Here is a 15,042-nt window from a genome sequence, read left to right as displayed (position 1 = left end):
GGACTCCATGGACGAGGACCTGCTCTCTATAAAAGACTCATTCTAAGGTAACAAAAACACAATTCTTATTTTCAGGTGATTATACACTAAAGAAAACACACTTATTATATTCAATTTTTGCCAATATATGCCCTTAAATCCTACACACTGGATCTTAAAGCACCAGCTAAGTTAACTTTACAGTATATTTATGTGCAAGAGCCTCATTTTATAGTCAGGATCACCAGGTTCATAGGTTGTTTTGCTGCAGGGAATCAATGCTCATAATATCCATGGCCTTACAGGAATGTGTTTGAACCTTGATGGCACAAAGAAATCACATTCCCATGGTGCACAGAGAGAAAACACACAGTTAACCAACCTCCCCCCCAACACCTTTTCAAGACGATAGTATCCCTGAACATATTAACATGTAAATACACTTAGATACTTTGACAATGCACTGAAATGCATATAATCTACATGCTAACTAGTCCTTTAAAGACTTTCCACTGCTGAATGTGGTTTGGGAACACTTTCATGTCTGGGTTTTAAAAATTAAATGTGAGGCCTCTCTTAGAATCTCTAAAAGCGTTTTTCAATTTGATGAGGGATAAGGCGATGACTGGGTTCCCTTTTCAAAGGGGGAGACCCAGAGTTCAATAAGACTTCAGTCTCATTGCCTTTGCCTCCAAGTTGAAGATCTAAATGCTGGCTTTTTTTTTTTTTTTTTTTTAAAAAAGAACCCACCACGTTAGGTGACAGATGGCAGGTTGTTATGCTGAAATACCAGTTGCTATGGTCCCCTTTTCCTCCGCAGCTTCACTTGCCATAGCTAAGCATCCTCTCTGCTGGTGTACTGACTTGGAATAAGCTGACTTGAAACTACTCAGGTTGTTGTTGACAAACATGAGCCCAGATGAGTCTCCTAATCTCCCACTCCTTTATCCGCTCTTTATTGCCGTATAAACAGGCCTGAATACGCTAAAAAAACTAAACCTCTGTTTTCAGCCTCTTCTTATCTCACGCAGGGTTTAATCTAATGCCCTCTACCCTTTTTACATCTCTGCCTCCGCTAAATTCGACCATATTTTTGATTCAGCGCGTCACCATGACAACCAGTTATTTCCCATCCTTGAGCCCCCCCACCTCCAGCTCCTCTTCTCCATTGATACCGCTGCCTCCCCCTTCCCCTTCTTTTTTTTTGTCCAAATAAAACAAAGCGCAGAGTGAATGCACTCTGAGGTAGGTAAATGTATTCAGTGACATCAGCCAGGACGAGTCTATTCTGCCGGATTCCTGTACCACTTGTTTCCAGCCTTGTCTGGGGGCCGGACACTCTGTTGGGCCCATTGTCCCACGTGTATTCCACACAGGCCCGCAATTAATGGAGGCCTTGTCTAAGGCTTCTGGAGCAGAAACTGCTGTTGGGGAGGGGGACAAAAGGCGGGCAGAGCCAGGGGCTGGGAGTTGCTATGGGAGGGCCCCCCTTCCCTCTTTAAGGGGGAATTCAAAGGGAGAAGGAGGGACGGAGAGCGAGCGGAGCGCTGGATGAGATGTTTAAGTGATCCCCTCTGTCTGTGCCCTCCCCTCCTGCCCTGAGATGTTTTCATACCAACAGTTGAAAGGGAAGCCTTTGCAGTATTTGATGATGAGGATGGTCATTTCGCTGCCCACATAGCGGTGGTGGCTGGGTGGAGGAGAAAGTCGGGGCCACAGTTGTCAGAACAGGTGAAGATGGAGAGGAGTGTGGCAACTGGGCAGAGACTCTTCCCACTGCATAGAGGTTTATTAAATGTCACCAACTCTTTCTAGTAGGGATGTGAATCTGTTGGTATCTCATGATTCAATTTGATTATGATTATTTGGGTCATGATCTAACTGAAAATGATTCCCAATTTCAAAATGGATTCTTGATTCAGGGATGCAAATTTCAGGATCTACGTCAGTAGGTGTGGCAAATGTTTTGGCATGAGTGTTTATATTACAATAAGTTATATTAACTGACTGCAGTACTGTTAACACACAAAGGCAAACCTAAAGGTGAATTCATGATATCAGCATCTGCAATGGTCCAAGTGACATAAATATTGTTATCCACCTGATGGTCTGTGAAGACCCCTGTGCAGATGCCCATGTGCAGTCCAAATTTTGTGACCACACTGACTGTATGCATAGCAAGTGAAGCAACTGCACATGCTCCAGTTACAAAATATGATCTCTTGTTCCACACTTCAGTCCACTTGGTGCCGGTGTATGCACCTCTAGCCAGATGTGGAACCTCAATTGTAGCATGAATGAATCCGCATCTACACCTGTACCACCCGGTGCAAATCCACACCTGTCTGCTCACATTCAATGTGTCTTTAAACGCTGGGTGATGGCGTATGATGTAAACCTAGGCATTTTTTGTGTTCCCCAAATACTGTGCTTTCATTTTGCAAATCTTGCTTATTGAATGAGTCACATTAGGCTCCTTCTTGCCAAACGTTTGCCTCCAAGGAAGATGGCACTGGATGAATTTGTTGCTGCTGTCTTGTCCATTTAAGAACATTTTACATATGCTAACATCAGCAGCGACTGACCACCCAGTAGCCATGTACCACCTGCTACAACTTGGCCTCTGTATGATCTACGTAACATCTGTCTGTCTATCTACATGCATTACTTTAACACACATTTTTGGGACAATATCTCTGTACAATATACATTATGCAATCTTTTTTTTATTATATTATATTTTATCTTTGATACTTCCTATCACGAGTCTCTGCTCATTCCTTGGACGGTTTTGCACACTTCTGCCCAAAGTACCTCTTGTAAAAATGGCACTGCTCTTTCATATTAATTCAGATATATTTTCCATATATTAAAAGGGTTTTTTTCATATTTTTCTTAGAATTTTCTCCTGTGTTTATGATTCTTGATTTTTTTTTAAAAAAATGCTCATTCTTATTCTTATTCTTGATAATCATATTTTTATTTCATTTCTCCCACTATGTTTATGTTCAGTACTGACAACCTAAAGCTAATTCCTTGTGTGTACAAAACCTACACGGTAATAAACCGTATTCTGATTCTGGGCAATCTACTATATAGAAGCCGGACAGAGCATGATTCAAGTCACCATTGCCAAATGGGTAAAAACTGACTTTTAGAAGTTTTGAATCAATTCAGAATTGTAGAGGATAAGAATAGAAATTCTTACATGAATGGCTTTCACCAACCTAATTTTTTTTTTTTTTTTTTTTACATATTTTGTCATGTTTATCTTACAGGTATAAGGGCTCATCTTATCCTCAATAAAGTGACTCTATAACAACGACTTAAAGCAACCTGCTCAAGTTCTTTGTTTTTATATGCAGACAATCAAAGGGATGAAAAAACATAGAAGAATGATCAGTTGATAAGTTAAATAGAATAAAGAGCTGACTATCTGAGAATAAGCTTCTTGTACACTTATGTCAGTCTTGTTTGTATCAAAATTTAGGCAAAGGAAGGACTAGATATTAAGACCTGGACATTAAGATCTAAACCAAAATTATTTATATCTTCCCGCCCCTGTTTCCCTCATCTTGTGGTTATCAGTCACAAGCTGGACCTTGATAACTTTCTCACCCTTCCTTTGCCCTCTGGAGCCTCCCTTCCCAGGGTTCCCACACTGATACACATCAGAGCTACGCTATAAACCTCATGTCCACATCCCCATCCTCACAATAAAGGGTTGTTTGTGGCAGAGCAGAAGGCTCGGTGAAAACAGCACTGATGGGATGTAATTTATTGTTGCGTGGCCTCTTCTCCTCTCATCTGCTGTGAGCAGAACCTCGGCCGATTTCAAAGGAGCATCTTGTAAAAACATCCAGTTAGAAGATTAACTTTATGTGATCCCAGGAGAATGGCATCACTTTCCCACCACGTTACATCCTCTTTTCCTGCTAAAATCTTTACTTGGGAATGTGTAACAAGCTATTTTTTTGTGTCTTGTGAGTTTAACCTCAAAACTTCAGTAACAATAAGTACAACACTATCTGTATGTTGTCATCAATGAGAGCAACGCTCAAACAGGCTGCAATGTAACCATCTGTGCATCGTCAATTTACGTACAGTAACAGTGTTTGTTTTTGCCACTGACAGGCTCAAATTTTTGTTGGACAACATGATGGAAAGAATCCCTGCAGAGATAGACCTTTTTGTTAAAGAGTAAAGTTATTTTTGTTTAACCATAAACGGCCTTGAAATCGTATCACCAAATCCACCAGACTCCATTTAAATAAAGTGATTTTATCATCATAAAATACACTTAATTCAAAGTCAGCAGATACAAAATAAAACTCACAAAAGCCATCTTGTTTTGTCTTTCTACTGTTCCAACAATCACCAAGACTGGTTTGGTTAAATTTAACTCTTAATTTGCCCACTAAGATGTCAAAATATGCTGGCTCTATGCATGCTAAAATTACTGTTTATTTAATGGGGTCTGGTGGGTTTGGCCGATGGCGATTTTAGGGCTGATTCTGGTTGAACAAAAAGGATCTGACTCTTTAACAAAATATAAGGATCCTTTCCATAATGTTGTCAGCCACTTATAATAACAATCTGAACCAGTGGCAACCGGTCAGTGGCACAAAACAAACACTTTTAGTGGTAGTAAACTGACAGTGCCCAAATGCCCTGAGTGGTTACATTGCAGCCTGTTTTGCTGCTGCCGGCTGCAGCGGTCTCACTCAGTACTGGACCAGTTTCAAAAGTTGCTCCCACTATTCATATAGACACATTAACATGAGAAAAAAGAGACCAGCTTGAAGTAAACAAAACTTACCCTTTAAGGTTCAGTTACGAGTGGTTTTAGTAAATAAAATATGCAAATGTATGGTCACTCATCTTGACTAATGTTATAATTAATTATTTGACAGATCAAACCCATTTTAGCAGAAGGTTTGACTTGATTCCATTTGACTTAATTTGCTATTGACTCAAGAGGCTGGTGGTGCTTGAAGCTACAGAGAGGAAGCCGTGGATGCAAACATTGACCTGGCTTTTGGGGTCATTTCACCTCTGAGGATTTAGCAGCTTTACAGAGAGTGTTTGAAGTCTATCAGGGAGGATAGAGGCATCCAGAGATAAACCTGGACAGGACAGAGATGTCAGTTAATAAATATATCATTGAAAATGCAACAAGCAGCATGTCCCACATTTTTATACTCACTTGTTACACCATTACAGCTACTAATTATTTTATAGTGTATTTTAAATTTTGCACAGCTTTAAAATCAGAAAGGTAGGAAGATAAAAGATTAAAAAATCAATAGCATTGACCATAAACTCTGAAATCTATGAAATGGGGGACAAAAAAAACCTGCATCCTCAGTGTTTGTTTTTACAAATTCCACAGTATTTCAAATGAACAAAAAGCAGCCTCATTTTATTTTTATTCCCTCTATCTCACAAATGGCCATTATCCTTGGAAACTGTTTGTAAATTTTAGTGTTGATGAAAAAAATCCTTGAATGTGACAACCATAAAAACCTTTTTCTATACATGTATTTACAAGCCATTAAAAATGGGTTTGTTTGTGACTTTAGTGTAACAACATGAGAATGGAAAATATTGTTTTTACTCAGTGTTGTGTGCAAAATATTGGACTTTTTATAATATTTGCATGGAATTTTGTACACTTTACCCTTTCCATGCAATACAGTAAAAATAGCTAATAAATGCCTGTAAGGTGAATCTGGAGGATGTTTTTGTACAGTAAGTCATGACACAAAAACACCCATTAACGCATGAAATCAGTTGAAATGGTGCCATGGTCACCTTCAGTATGCACTGTAAATTTGTCTTTGATTCACAATCAATTATATTTCCTAAAAGTTTTAATTAAAACAGTGACATTATTGTTATAAAATTATAACTGTGTTCATAAAAGTCAATGAATCAGTTCAGTCATTTATGACAAAATGAAAAAAAAAACAACGTTACCTTCAAACTGCAATTTAGGTTTTAAACAAGTGCAGTCACCTGGAAAAGATTTTGGAGATAAGCATTTCTCATATCCGTAAATATATCACTAAATTAATTGAGTTATTGTTGGTCCTCAGACAGTTTGAAGTAACTCTTCAGCTTTATTCCTGCCGCCAGCCTCTGATAACAGACAGGAGGTGTCAGAGTTCACGGCAGCGAGAGGACAGCTGAGTGTGTCAGAGATTTTCTTCTTCACTGGACATCAGGCCTGGAGTGTGTCAGGGGATGAGGTCTTCACCTCAGAGTCTGATTCACTCAGTGACCCCCGAAAAACTGTGTGTGTGTGCGCAGATAAAGAACCTGTACAACTGGATACACAAGAGTGAGTGCAGTTAGTTCTCTACAAAGCTTTTGAAATATTTAATTTCAACATAATGTGAAAGAATTCAGACATTCTGTTGCAGAGGCAGCAGAGTTTCTACTTTAACTGAACTATCAGATTGTTAAAACATATTATATGATTGTTAATTAACCTCCACATCCATGAGAATTTGTTTGACATTTTGGATAATCTTATCAGCGCAGGTGGCCAAAAATCCTTTAACTCTTGCAAACAGAGTGTCAGAAAATACATGTGGAAGAGCTTCTGTGTTTACCTGACAATAAAGACACTTTATGTTTTTTTGAAAAATAAAAAAAGCCAATTAATGACATGCAAATAAAATAAAATTATGTTTTTGTGATCAGACATTTCTGAGAAAAAAGTTTCATTTATATTTGTATATAATTGATTTTGTCAGTTTATTGTACAGAGCCTAAAATGCCCAAATTGAATGTTTAATTTTGCACGGTAATAAGTTAATAATAATTTTCTCAATGAAATGATGATCATGTCTACCACACAACAGCCCACAGTAATGTCTTAAACTATGAAGGCCAAAACTTAGAAACAATGCGTATCCCATCATGTGAAGGGCTCTTTGCATCAGTGCAATATGGTCTTCGTAAAAACATAAAATGCAAATCTCCTTCAAAAAATAATCCAAGACACACTGTAGGATTTTTGGTCATTTTAATACTGCCATTTAAAAATAAATGTGTTTTAATCAACACTAATCCTACAGTGTGCTTTGGATCTTTTTTGAAGGAGACTTGCATTTATATATTTCCCAAGACCATATTCCACCCATGCATAAGCAAAGTGCACTTGAAGTATCCAAAGATCATCACAAACAGAGGCATAGCCCCAAATTCTGGGCCCCATGCATACGCAGTCTCCGCGGGCCACCCTCCCTTCCTCCTTTGATCCATGCCTCTCTTACCTTTTAATTTTTCAGTTTGGTTCCTTTCTCTCTTTACTTTTTCAAACCCTGACTTCCCTTGCTTAGGGGAAGGCATGACAGCACACATTGATGCTCCAGCAGCATCAAGTCTTTCAATTGATGTAATGTTAATTTAGTTATGGCACTTATTACTTAGAAATAAACAAACAAAACAAATCTTTCCATTCCAGGCTTTTTGAGTCCCCCCTCCCATTGGGACCCTGGGTAATCAATCCCACTTGTTCCCCCACTACCACAGCCCTGGCCACAAAGACCCAGCAGCGCTTCTGCTCCATTGTTTCCATCAAAACAACCCAATCTGAAATAATATAGTGTATCATGAGAAGGAGAATGAAGCCAAAACTTGCTTGGTGTTTTTGTCTGACAAAATAAGTAGATTTTTAACCTTCCCTTTCAAGCAAAGCAGGTGAACAAAAAAGAAAATGTATGTCAGGTAAGGGTTTTATAAGCAGATGAAATTAATCTACACCACTAACACTCTTTAATGAGCATCTCTTTATGATTGACACACCTGACCTGCAGCTGCACAACCACCTCTCCTCACTCTTTATCTGCACACTAACTCCTCTTTGTACATCAGTCTCTCAGCATCCTGACAGGTAGCCAATGGCAGCGCCTTTTACGCACGAGCCCGCCGCCTCCCCGGGCACCGTGTCCCGCGCGCTCATTGGCCGGTGTGATGAAACCCGGGGAACTCGCACACGAGCCGCTCGCGTGCAGGCTCGGGCTCTATAAATAAAACCCGAGGCGCTGGAAAACAGGATCGGAGTGGACGTCAGCTTGGCGAGGAGACAGAAGTCACTTGTGACATTTGTCATCGGTAAACTGCTCCGTGGTGTGCCAGGAGAAGAGAAGGCGGGACCCACTGCACTGGACTGTTTTTTATTGCTGTGCATTAATCTGTTTTGATAAAGTTTTTTTTATTCGGATTTGATTTTAATTATAACCCTGAAGATGCCAGCCGGTACTTTAGAGAGGACATCTCCATCCGCGGTTGCTGCCACACCGGCAAGTGGCGAGTCCACACCCGAGAAACCCCGGACTCTGACAGAGAACAGAAAGGTATCTATGATCTGTTGGTTTTTCTAATATTCCCGTGGTGTTATTTTATTTTGAAGCTGTCGTCTAAACAGTATTCTTTTTATTTAAAGTCTTCCAAACCAATCATGGAGAAGCGGAGACGTGCGCGCATCAATGAGAGTCTAGGTCAGCTGAAGACCCTCATCCTGGACGCACTCAAGAAAGATGTAAGAACACTAAAGCTTTACTTTAAGATAAATTACCAGATGAGTAAATCCACAACTAAAACATCACTTTTGACCATTTAGAGCTCCAGACACTCCAAACTGGAGAAGGCGGACATCCTTGAGATGACTGTGAAGCACCTCAGGAACCTGCAGCGACTTCAGATGACTGGTGAGTAACTACCATTTCTGGATTGACCATGTTGATGTGCGCGCTGTAATTCTTGGATGTCTAACTTTAGATGGTAAACATGTTCCCACGGTCAGTAAGATTTATTGCCCACTCATAGGTGTAGATTTCAGGGTGGGGGACGCAGTAGACAAGTCCCCCTTTAACATGTGCATTTGCCCCCACCCAGTAAAAACATGACAATATGGCAGAGGATTTTAATTTTGACAGAATTAAAGATATTTATGCCACGAGTTGTTGCAGAAAGGCACAAATTGATGCGTAAAAATCCAAAGAATGCATAAAATAAGTGACTCGTACTCAAAATTTTCAGGCAGAGGACCCCCATTTCATATGCCCCCCGCCCCAATGTTAAAACCAAACCTACACTCTTGTTTCCCACCCTTTTCAGAATACCTTAAATACATTTTTTGTATTTGAATTAGTCAATTTTTGAACAATATTTTTGTGTTTGTAAACTTTTAATATTATCTTTACAACGTTCTTAAGTCCATACTCTATCTATCTATCTATCTATCTATCTATCTATCTATTATCCATGGGCGGATAATGAAAGAATTGGCCCCCGGGCACAGATATGCCAAAGGCCCCACCACCTCTCATGGTGGTTTTGCCTCTTTTTTGGGGGGTTATTTTGTCTATCTATCTATCTATCTGCATATTTATATTCATCCATGTATTTGTATCTTCCTCTCCAGCTGCTGTGAACACAGACCCGTCCCTCCTGGGTAAATACAGAGCCGGCTTCAGCGAGTGTGTAGGAGAGGTCACCCGTTTCCTGTCCACCTGTGAAGGGGTCAACACAGAGGTGAGGACTCGTCTCCTCAGCCACCTGGCAGCTTGCGTGACCCAAATCAATGCAGTCAGCTTCTACTCACCTCACCATGGCGCGCTGGGACTCGGACAGACTGGCACACAGAGTCCGGCTGCCTCCGCTCCGCAGGTGCCTTGCAAAAGCAGCTCAGCGATACACGCCTCCCCGGAGACGATGAAGCTGTACGGTGGCTTCCAGGTGGTGCCGACACCGGATGGACAATTTGCATTTCTTGTTCCCAGCGCAGCTCTCATGCCTCTGAGTGCACAAAACAGCCATCACATGTCTCCTGTTGCACCTCCGGTCACCTCAGACTCTGTGTGGAGACCGTGGTAGGAAATCAGTTTTGGGGAGTGAAAGGACTATCACACAATAAAACATATTTTTGTACATTTTGTAAATGTTTTCTAAACCTTGTTGAGAGGGATGTTTACACACACTTGTGTTTTTTTATGGACATTAGGAGATTTTCTTGGCCTCTTTGCTCGCTGTGATTTTCTGTTTTTGATGGAGCAAGAAAATCCTTGAAAAGCTCTTGAAAAGCACTGTATTTTTGAGATTAATAAAATGTTTTTATGATGTTTACTACAATATTTGCTACTATGGCGTTGTCATTTCTCTTTTCCAAAACCTCATCAGGTAGTCATGTTTGAAAAATGCTATATAGGTTACACTTTGCCACGATCTCAGACCTGTGGAAAGTCTTTTAACATTCCTTGTATGATATAAATACATCCCCCCACCTGTGTACCTAGTCCACACCTAATCGTGCCCTTTGCATTAACTACTTTCTGGCTGCAATTAAATACCTCTTTAATGAGGTAAGGAACCTGAGAGGTCATGTTGAGCCCAAGAGGTGTGCTGTCAGCGCTGAGAGGAGGGTAGGGCAGGATCTGTTGATATATGCAGGCCTGGATGTGCTCCTGCAGGATGGGAGATCATGCTGAAATAGATCAGGGCGTGAAGCTATCAGAAGAGAAGACAGGCTAAAAGAAGACCAGGCTAAATAAGATACTGGTGTTACTCAGGGATTAAATGTGTTCTTTGCATGATCTTCCACCAGAAGAGCGATAATCATAAACAGAAAATCAATCTGATTTGATTATAAAAGTGTGTGTATGCACAATAGCTTATCAGCAGCAGCCCTGCAGTGCCCGTCCAATTGTTGTCCATTTAGCGGACAGTTGAAGAGCTGACAGTCCCAGCGTGTGTCCTGAGCGTGGTGCTCACACAGCGGGCCACAAGCAGAGCGTGGCCAGAGGTCACAGGTGCCCCTCATTCACACTCCGAAGACAACGCAGCTCCAACAGCATGTTGCCCTAAATCTGGCAACCCATCAACGGACCTGGCAGCCCATCACCAGAAGACAGGGCCTCCCTTTGACAGCATCAAACGGTGGCACCTCCAGAAGCAAGCATGCTCTAACAATCCATGACCATTTTGCTGCTCCCGATTTGATATTCATGGAATTTAAGGGATTAGGTCATGGCAGAAATATATGCAGCATTAGCTAATCTGTTTTTAAGTTTTTCTTGTCACTCAAAGAACTGAGAGCAGGTGCACAATATTCTACACTTATATTGTTTTTATGGAGCAAATACTAAAAAATTTTTTTTATATCTGTATTGCAACACAGGAGTCCATGTAAATGTGGATCAAACCATCTCTCTGTCCTTCTAAAACTTATTGAAACCCCTCACTTTGTGCAAATGATACAGTCAATTAAGTTTACATCTCTGTTTTGGCACAGCTGAGGGAAGACTGGCAGTAAAGAGGACTAAAAGACAAAAATAAGAGCTCCCCCTCCTATCAGAGTGTCCTTTGAGAAGACCCTGAACACAAAAACAAAGACGGGCCCCTCAGTAGCTCAAAGGCTCCTCTCTTTGTGACCCTCTCCATCTTCATAAAGGGCCTTCCCCTTGTTTATCCAGGAAGAGGTTTAATGGCTGAGAGGGGGGAGAGGACCATGCTGTCACTTTCACTGTGCTAAAGAAGGCTTATTGTTGCCCGCTCCCAAAGGTCCTGGTCTTAAAGGCTTTTTGAGAACTCCTCAGGCCAGGCTGTTCTCTTCAGATAAGGAGCTGTGAAGTGCTGAGAGGTCCCTCCTATCTGTACCTATATGTGATGGAGAACCTGGAGTGGTTTCGATGGAGGAGCTTCAATAGATGATGGCCACTCTTGAGGCAATGTGAGCTGTTTACCGGTGTTGGTGCCCTCCTTCCATCTTTTGTCTAACTGTTTCTTTTTCCCTCTCCGTCCCTGATCAAAACCCCAGTTTGGTGGAGTATTTTCCCAAATGTAAAGAATAGTAAACATGGAGCACGTTGAGGCCTGGCCCTATGCTGTGCTCCATGATTGATGGCCTCCCCTCACAAACACATTGACAGGTTCCCTGCTTGTAGGGACTGTCTCCCCCTGACACTCACCGGAAACCCTCACTGCCTCTGCCTCTGTGGCTGAATCGGCGTAGTATTGTTCTTAAGGTTGTTATGGTGCTTGATGGGGGTCGAAGTAGTCAGCAGCGGTTCACATCAAGGCTAATGAATGGATTATGCACTCGATATCAATGGTGAATGAACAATGCTCTTTGTCCCTTCACTCCAATTCATCCCTTTTTGATTTAACTGCTTGTTTTTGAAAAAAGTCAACAACATACTGGTGGAAGTGAAGCTTCCGGAGGGAGGATTTAGCATCAGCATGACACGGTAACACTGGAAGTGGAAAATTTATCACAGCAGACCCATACAGAGTGATGATGGTGCGACCATTAAAGCCAAGTAACTCTAGGTCTGCATCACAAGTCACTCCATCTTCAAAGGAGATGTTGTGTTGAAAGTCGGAGAGGGGGAGTGGAGGTCTTGTTTTCTAGGTCTATGAAGGAGACCATAAAGATACACTCTCACTGCAGGTGTCCCTTCAAAACTATGCATCCCATAATCATGGGCAGATTATGAGACAATGGACCCCTGGGCACAGATATGCAAAAGGGCCCACCACCTCTCCCATACAGGAGCCAGACTTTGTGGGTGTTTTGCCTCTTTTTCTGGTTGTTGTTTGGCATCTTTCTTTAGTTGCTGTGCATATTTTTGTGGTTTTGTGTGTCTATGAGGTAATTTTGTGTCTTCTTTGGTCAATTTGTGTCTCTTTGTGGATGTTTTGCCTGTTTTTGTCGACATTTTATGTCTGTTTGCTGTTTCTTTGCATCTCTTTGTGGCCTTCCTGTGTCCCTTTTGAGTAAACCCATTCAGTAATCCATCCATACCCATAACACAGCAACGCAATTGCCAGAAAAAAAGTTGGCATCATACGTTTCTGCAACCACAGATACACTACATCTACCTATCATTTCGTAGCGTATACATTTTATGTTCAACAACGCATAGGTTAACCTGTGATTATGTTTAAGCACAAAAAACTCTTGGTTATGGTTTGGGAAAGATCAAGATTAAGCTTAAAATACTTTTTAGGGACACAGTCCCTGCTGGAAAGGCAGTAATGTCTCAGAAGCAACAACCATTTGGAGCGCCTCAGTAAGGCAAGTGGTTACAGCACATGCCACATTACCAGCCCAGGACCTTTGTTGCATGTCATACATCTCTCTTTCCCACGGCTCCTACTCTGTCTTTTGTCTGTCAAATAAAGGTGAAAATGCCACCCCAGAAAGAAAAAACAAACAAGAAAAAGCTTTTTGTGCCACTGTCCCGGCAAGATGCACAGACATTTTCGTGGCACTATCCCCACTGGGATACAGCCACTTGTTGCTAAAAAACACAGGTGTTTGTGGGCTAGAAAGCTCTGCAAACAACAACTGGTTTCATTCTTTGTTGGTCTTGAGCAATTGTCTGCAGCTGGCAGGCATCTCACCTGGGTGATATGTCATTTACCATTCCCTCCAACCCCTCTATGTCCTATCGACAAAGTTGTCTAACATATTATGTCATCTTAGAAACATTGGTATGACATGCAAATGTAAGGTATTTGTGTATTGCAGAAATGTACAATGCCAACATCTTCATCTGGCGACTGGGCTGAATACAGACGCTTCAACTTCAGCCTGAACTTTTTGGCCTGGCAAATCTGACAATCTATGTGTGAGGCATGAGCCCACCTGACAGAGTTTATGATGGCTGCCTGTGCATCTACATGAAGATGACCGGACGTAATCAGTCAGTCAAGAGCAAAACAGCTGATGAAAGAGCCAGTAATTGTGAAGCATGGATGAAGCAGCTAATGCTAATGCAACTATGACTATATATAGTCCATTTTTATCCTTTTGTAGCCCTAAACTTGAAAGAAAGTTGTTTTGATACCATGCTTTGATAATATGTACTTTAAATGTGCAATAAATCTGTTATGAATGCGTTACAAATCAGAACTACACAACCGGCAGACAACTTTTAAGGACAAGTGTGTAGGGTTTAGTGGCATGTAGCAGTGAGGTTGTAGGGTGCAATAAGTGAATACCCCTCCCCTCATTGTTTCCTTTACAAGCATGGCTTTCAGGTAACGAAAAAAAGCGAAAGGCCCTCTCTTTGCTTTGTCTTTTCTGCGCCACTGTAAAAACATGGTGGACTTCTGGAAGAGGACCTGCTCCCTATGTAGAATATAAGGAGCTCAATCTCAGCTAGCAAGAACACAATGATTCTTAGTTTCAGGCGACACTAATGAAAACTTTTTAGTATTATCTGAATCCTACACACTTGAATTTTAAGGCATTTTTTGGTAACCAGATTAAAAGAATCTCTTTTGCTGGTCTTTGTTTTCCTTTTGAAACATTTCAACCCCTAAACCACTTACTTTGGAAAGCAGCTGCAAAGCGTGCGAGCCAAAATCCACTGATTCACATGATGGTTTTGTGCCGCCCTGGAGAGGATGCCCTCTCAGTGTTGACACTTAACTTTAAAATTCAAGCAAGTCGAGGCTGTTCTCTTCAAACCTTTAACCAGGACACGACAAACTTTGGACCTGATGGTTTTATATTCATAAAATGTTTCATGAATAATGCTACTTGGCAGCGCTTTTACCAAACAATAATATGTGGAGTGCATTCAAGCAACATTTAAGTATGTTGTTCCCCTGTTAAACAATGGCCTCTTCAGAAATTACTTCTGCTGCTAGATATTGGAGTGCTGGGGGTATTTTTTTTTTTCAATTGTTTTGCAGCAACAAGCTGCTGGGTTTTGCAGTGACTCTTCAGTATACAATGACGGGCTGCATGCATGCATAATAAAACCTCTCTATCTGAGAAGCTGGAAACAAAACAAGTATAGACGTATAAGAGCAGAGTCCACAGGGCCTTGGTTCCTGATTCATGCTCCATAATTGTAATGTGATGATAAGGAGCTTATAGCCTCTTGTTTTCCTCCAATAGGGACGTACAAGACAAAAGCGAGTGTACCAGTATGCTCAAAGATTACCATTCTGGTGACATATCTGCGTCCACTTAACACCCACATCAGGTCAGCTGTTCTTAATTTGGTCACCAACACCACTTTAGCCTCCACCCGGGGG

The 15,042-nt window shown here is 41.3% G+C and overlaps 1 protein-coding gene across 1 annotated transcript; it reads left to right on the top strand.

The window, feature by feature from the left end:
• Nucleotides 1-8,057: 8,057 nt before the first annotated feature.
• LOC125902554 (transcription factor HES-1-like) lies at nt 8,058-10,266 on the top strand. Its single transcript, XM_049599003.1, has 4 exons — nt 8,058-8,345; nt 8,435-8,530; nt 8,612-8,699; nt 9,416-10,266. The coding sequence occupies exons 1-4, from the start codon at nt 8,238-8,240 to the stop codon at nt 9,865-9,867; spliced, it is 744 nt and encodes a 247-aa protein (XP_049454960.1). The 5' UTR covers nt 8,058-8,237; the 3' UTR covers nt 9,868-10,266.
• Nucleotides 10,267-15,042: the final 4,776 nt, after the last annotated feature.

Source organism: Epinephelus fuscoguttatus, linkage group LG15 (assembly GCF_011397635.1).
Source record: "Epinephelus fuscoguttatus linkage group LG15, E.fuscoguttatus.final_Chr_v1".
Lineage (NCBI taxonomy): Eukaryota > Metazoa > Chordata > Actinopteri > Perciformes > Serranidae > Epinephelus > Epinephelus fuscoguttatus.
Note: the sequence above shows the minus strand (reverse complement) of the source record. Positions and strands in the feature narration are given on the sequence as shown.

Bases quoted from the DNA above. Each gene is read 5' to 3' on its own strand.
- LOC125902554 (XM_049599003.1), top strand. From the start codon at position 8,238: ATGCCAGCCGGTACTTTAGAGAGGACATCTCCATCCGCGGTTGCTGCC. The intron at 8,346-8,434 runs GTATCTATGATC...TTTTATTTAAAG, and splicing joins CTCTGACAGAGAACAGAAAG to TCTTCCAAACCAATCATGGA. The intron at 8,531-8,611 runs GTAAGAACACTA...TTGACCATTTAG, and splicing joins TGGACGCACTCAAGAAAGAT to AGCTCCAGACACTCCAAACT.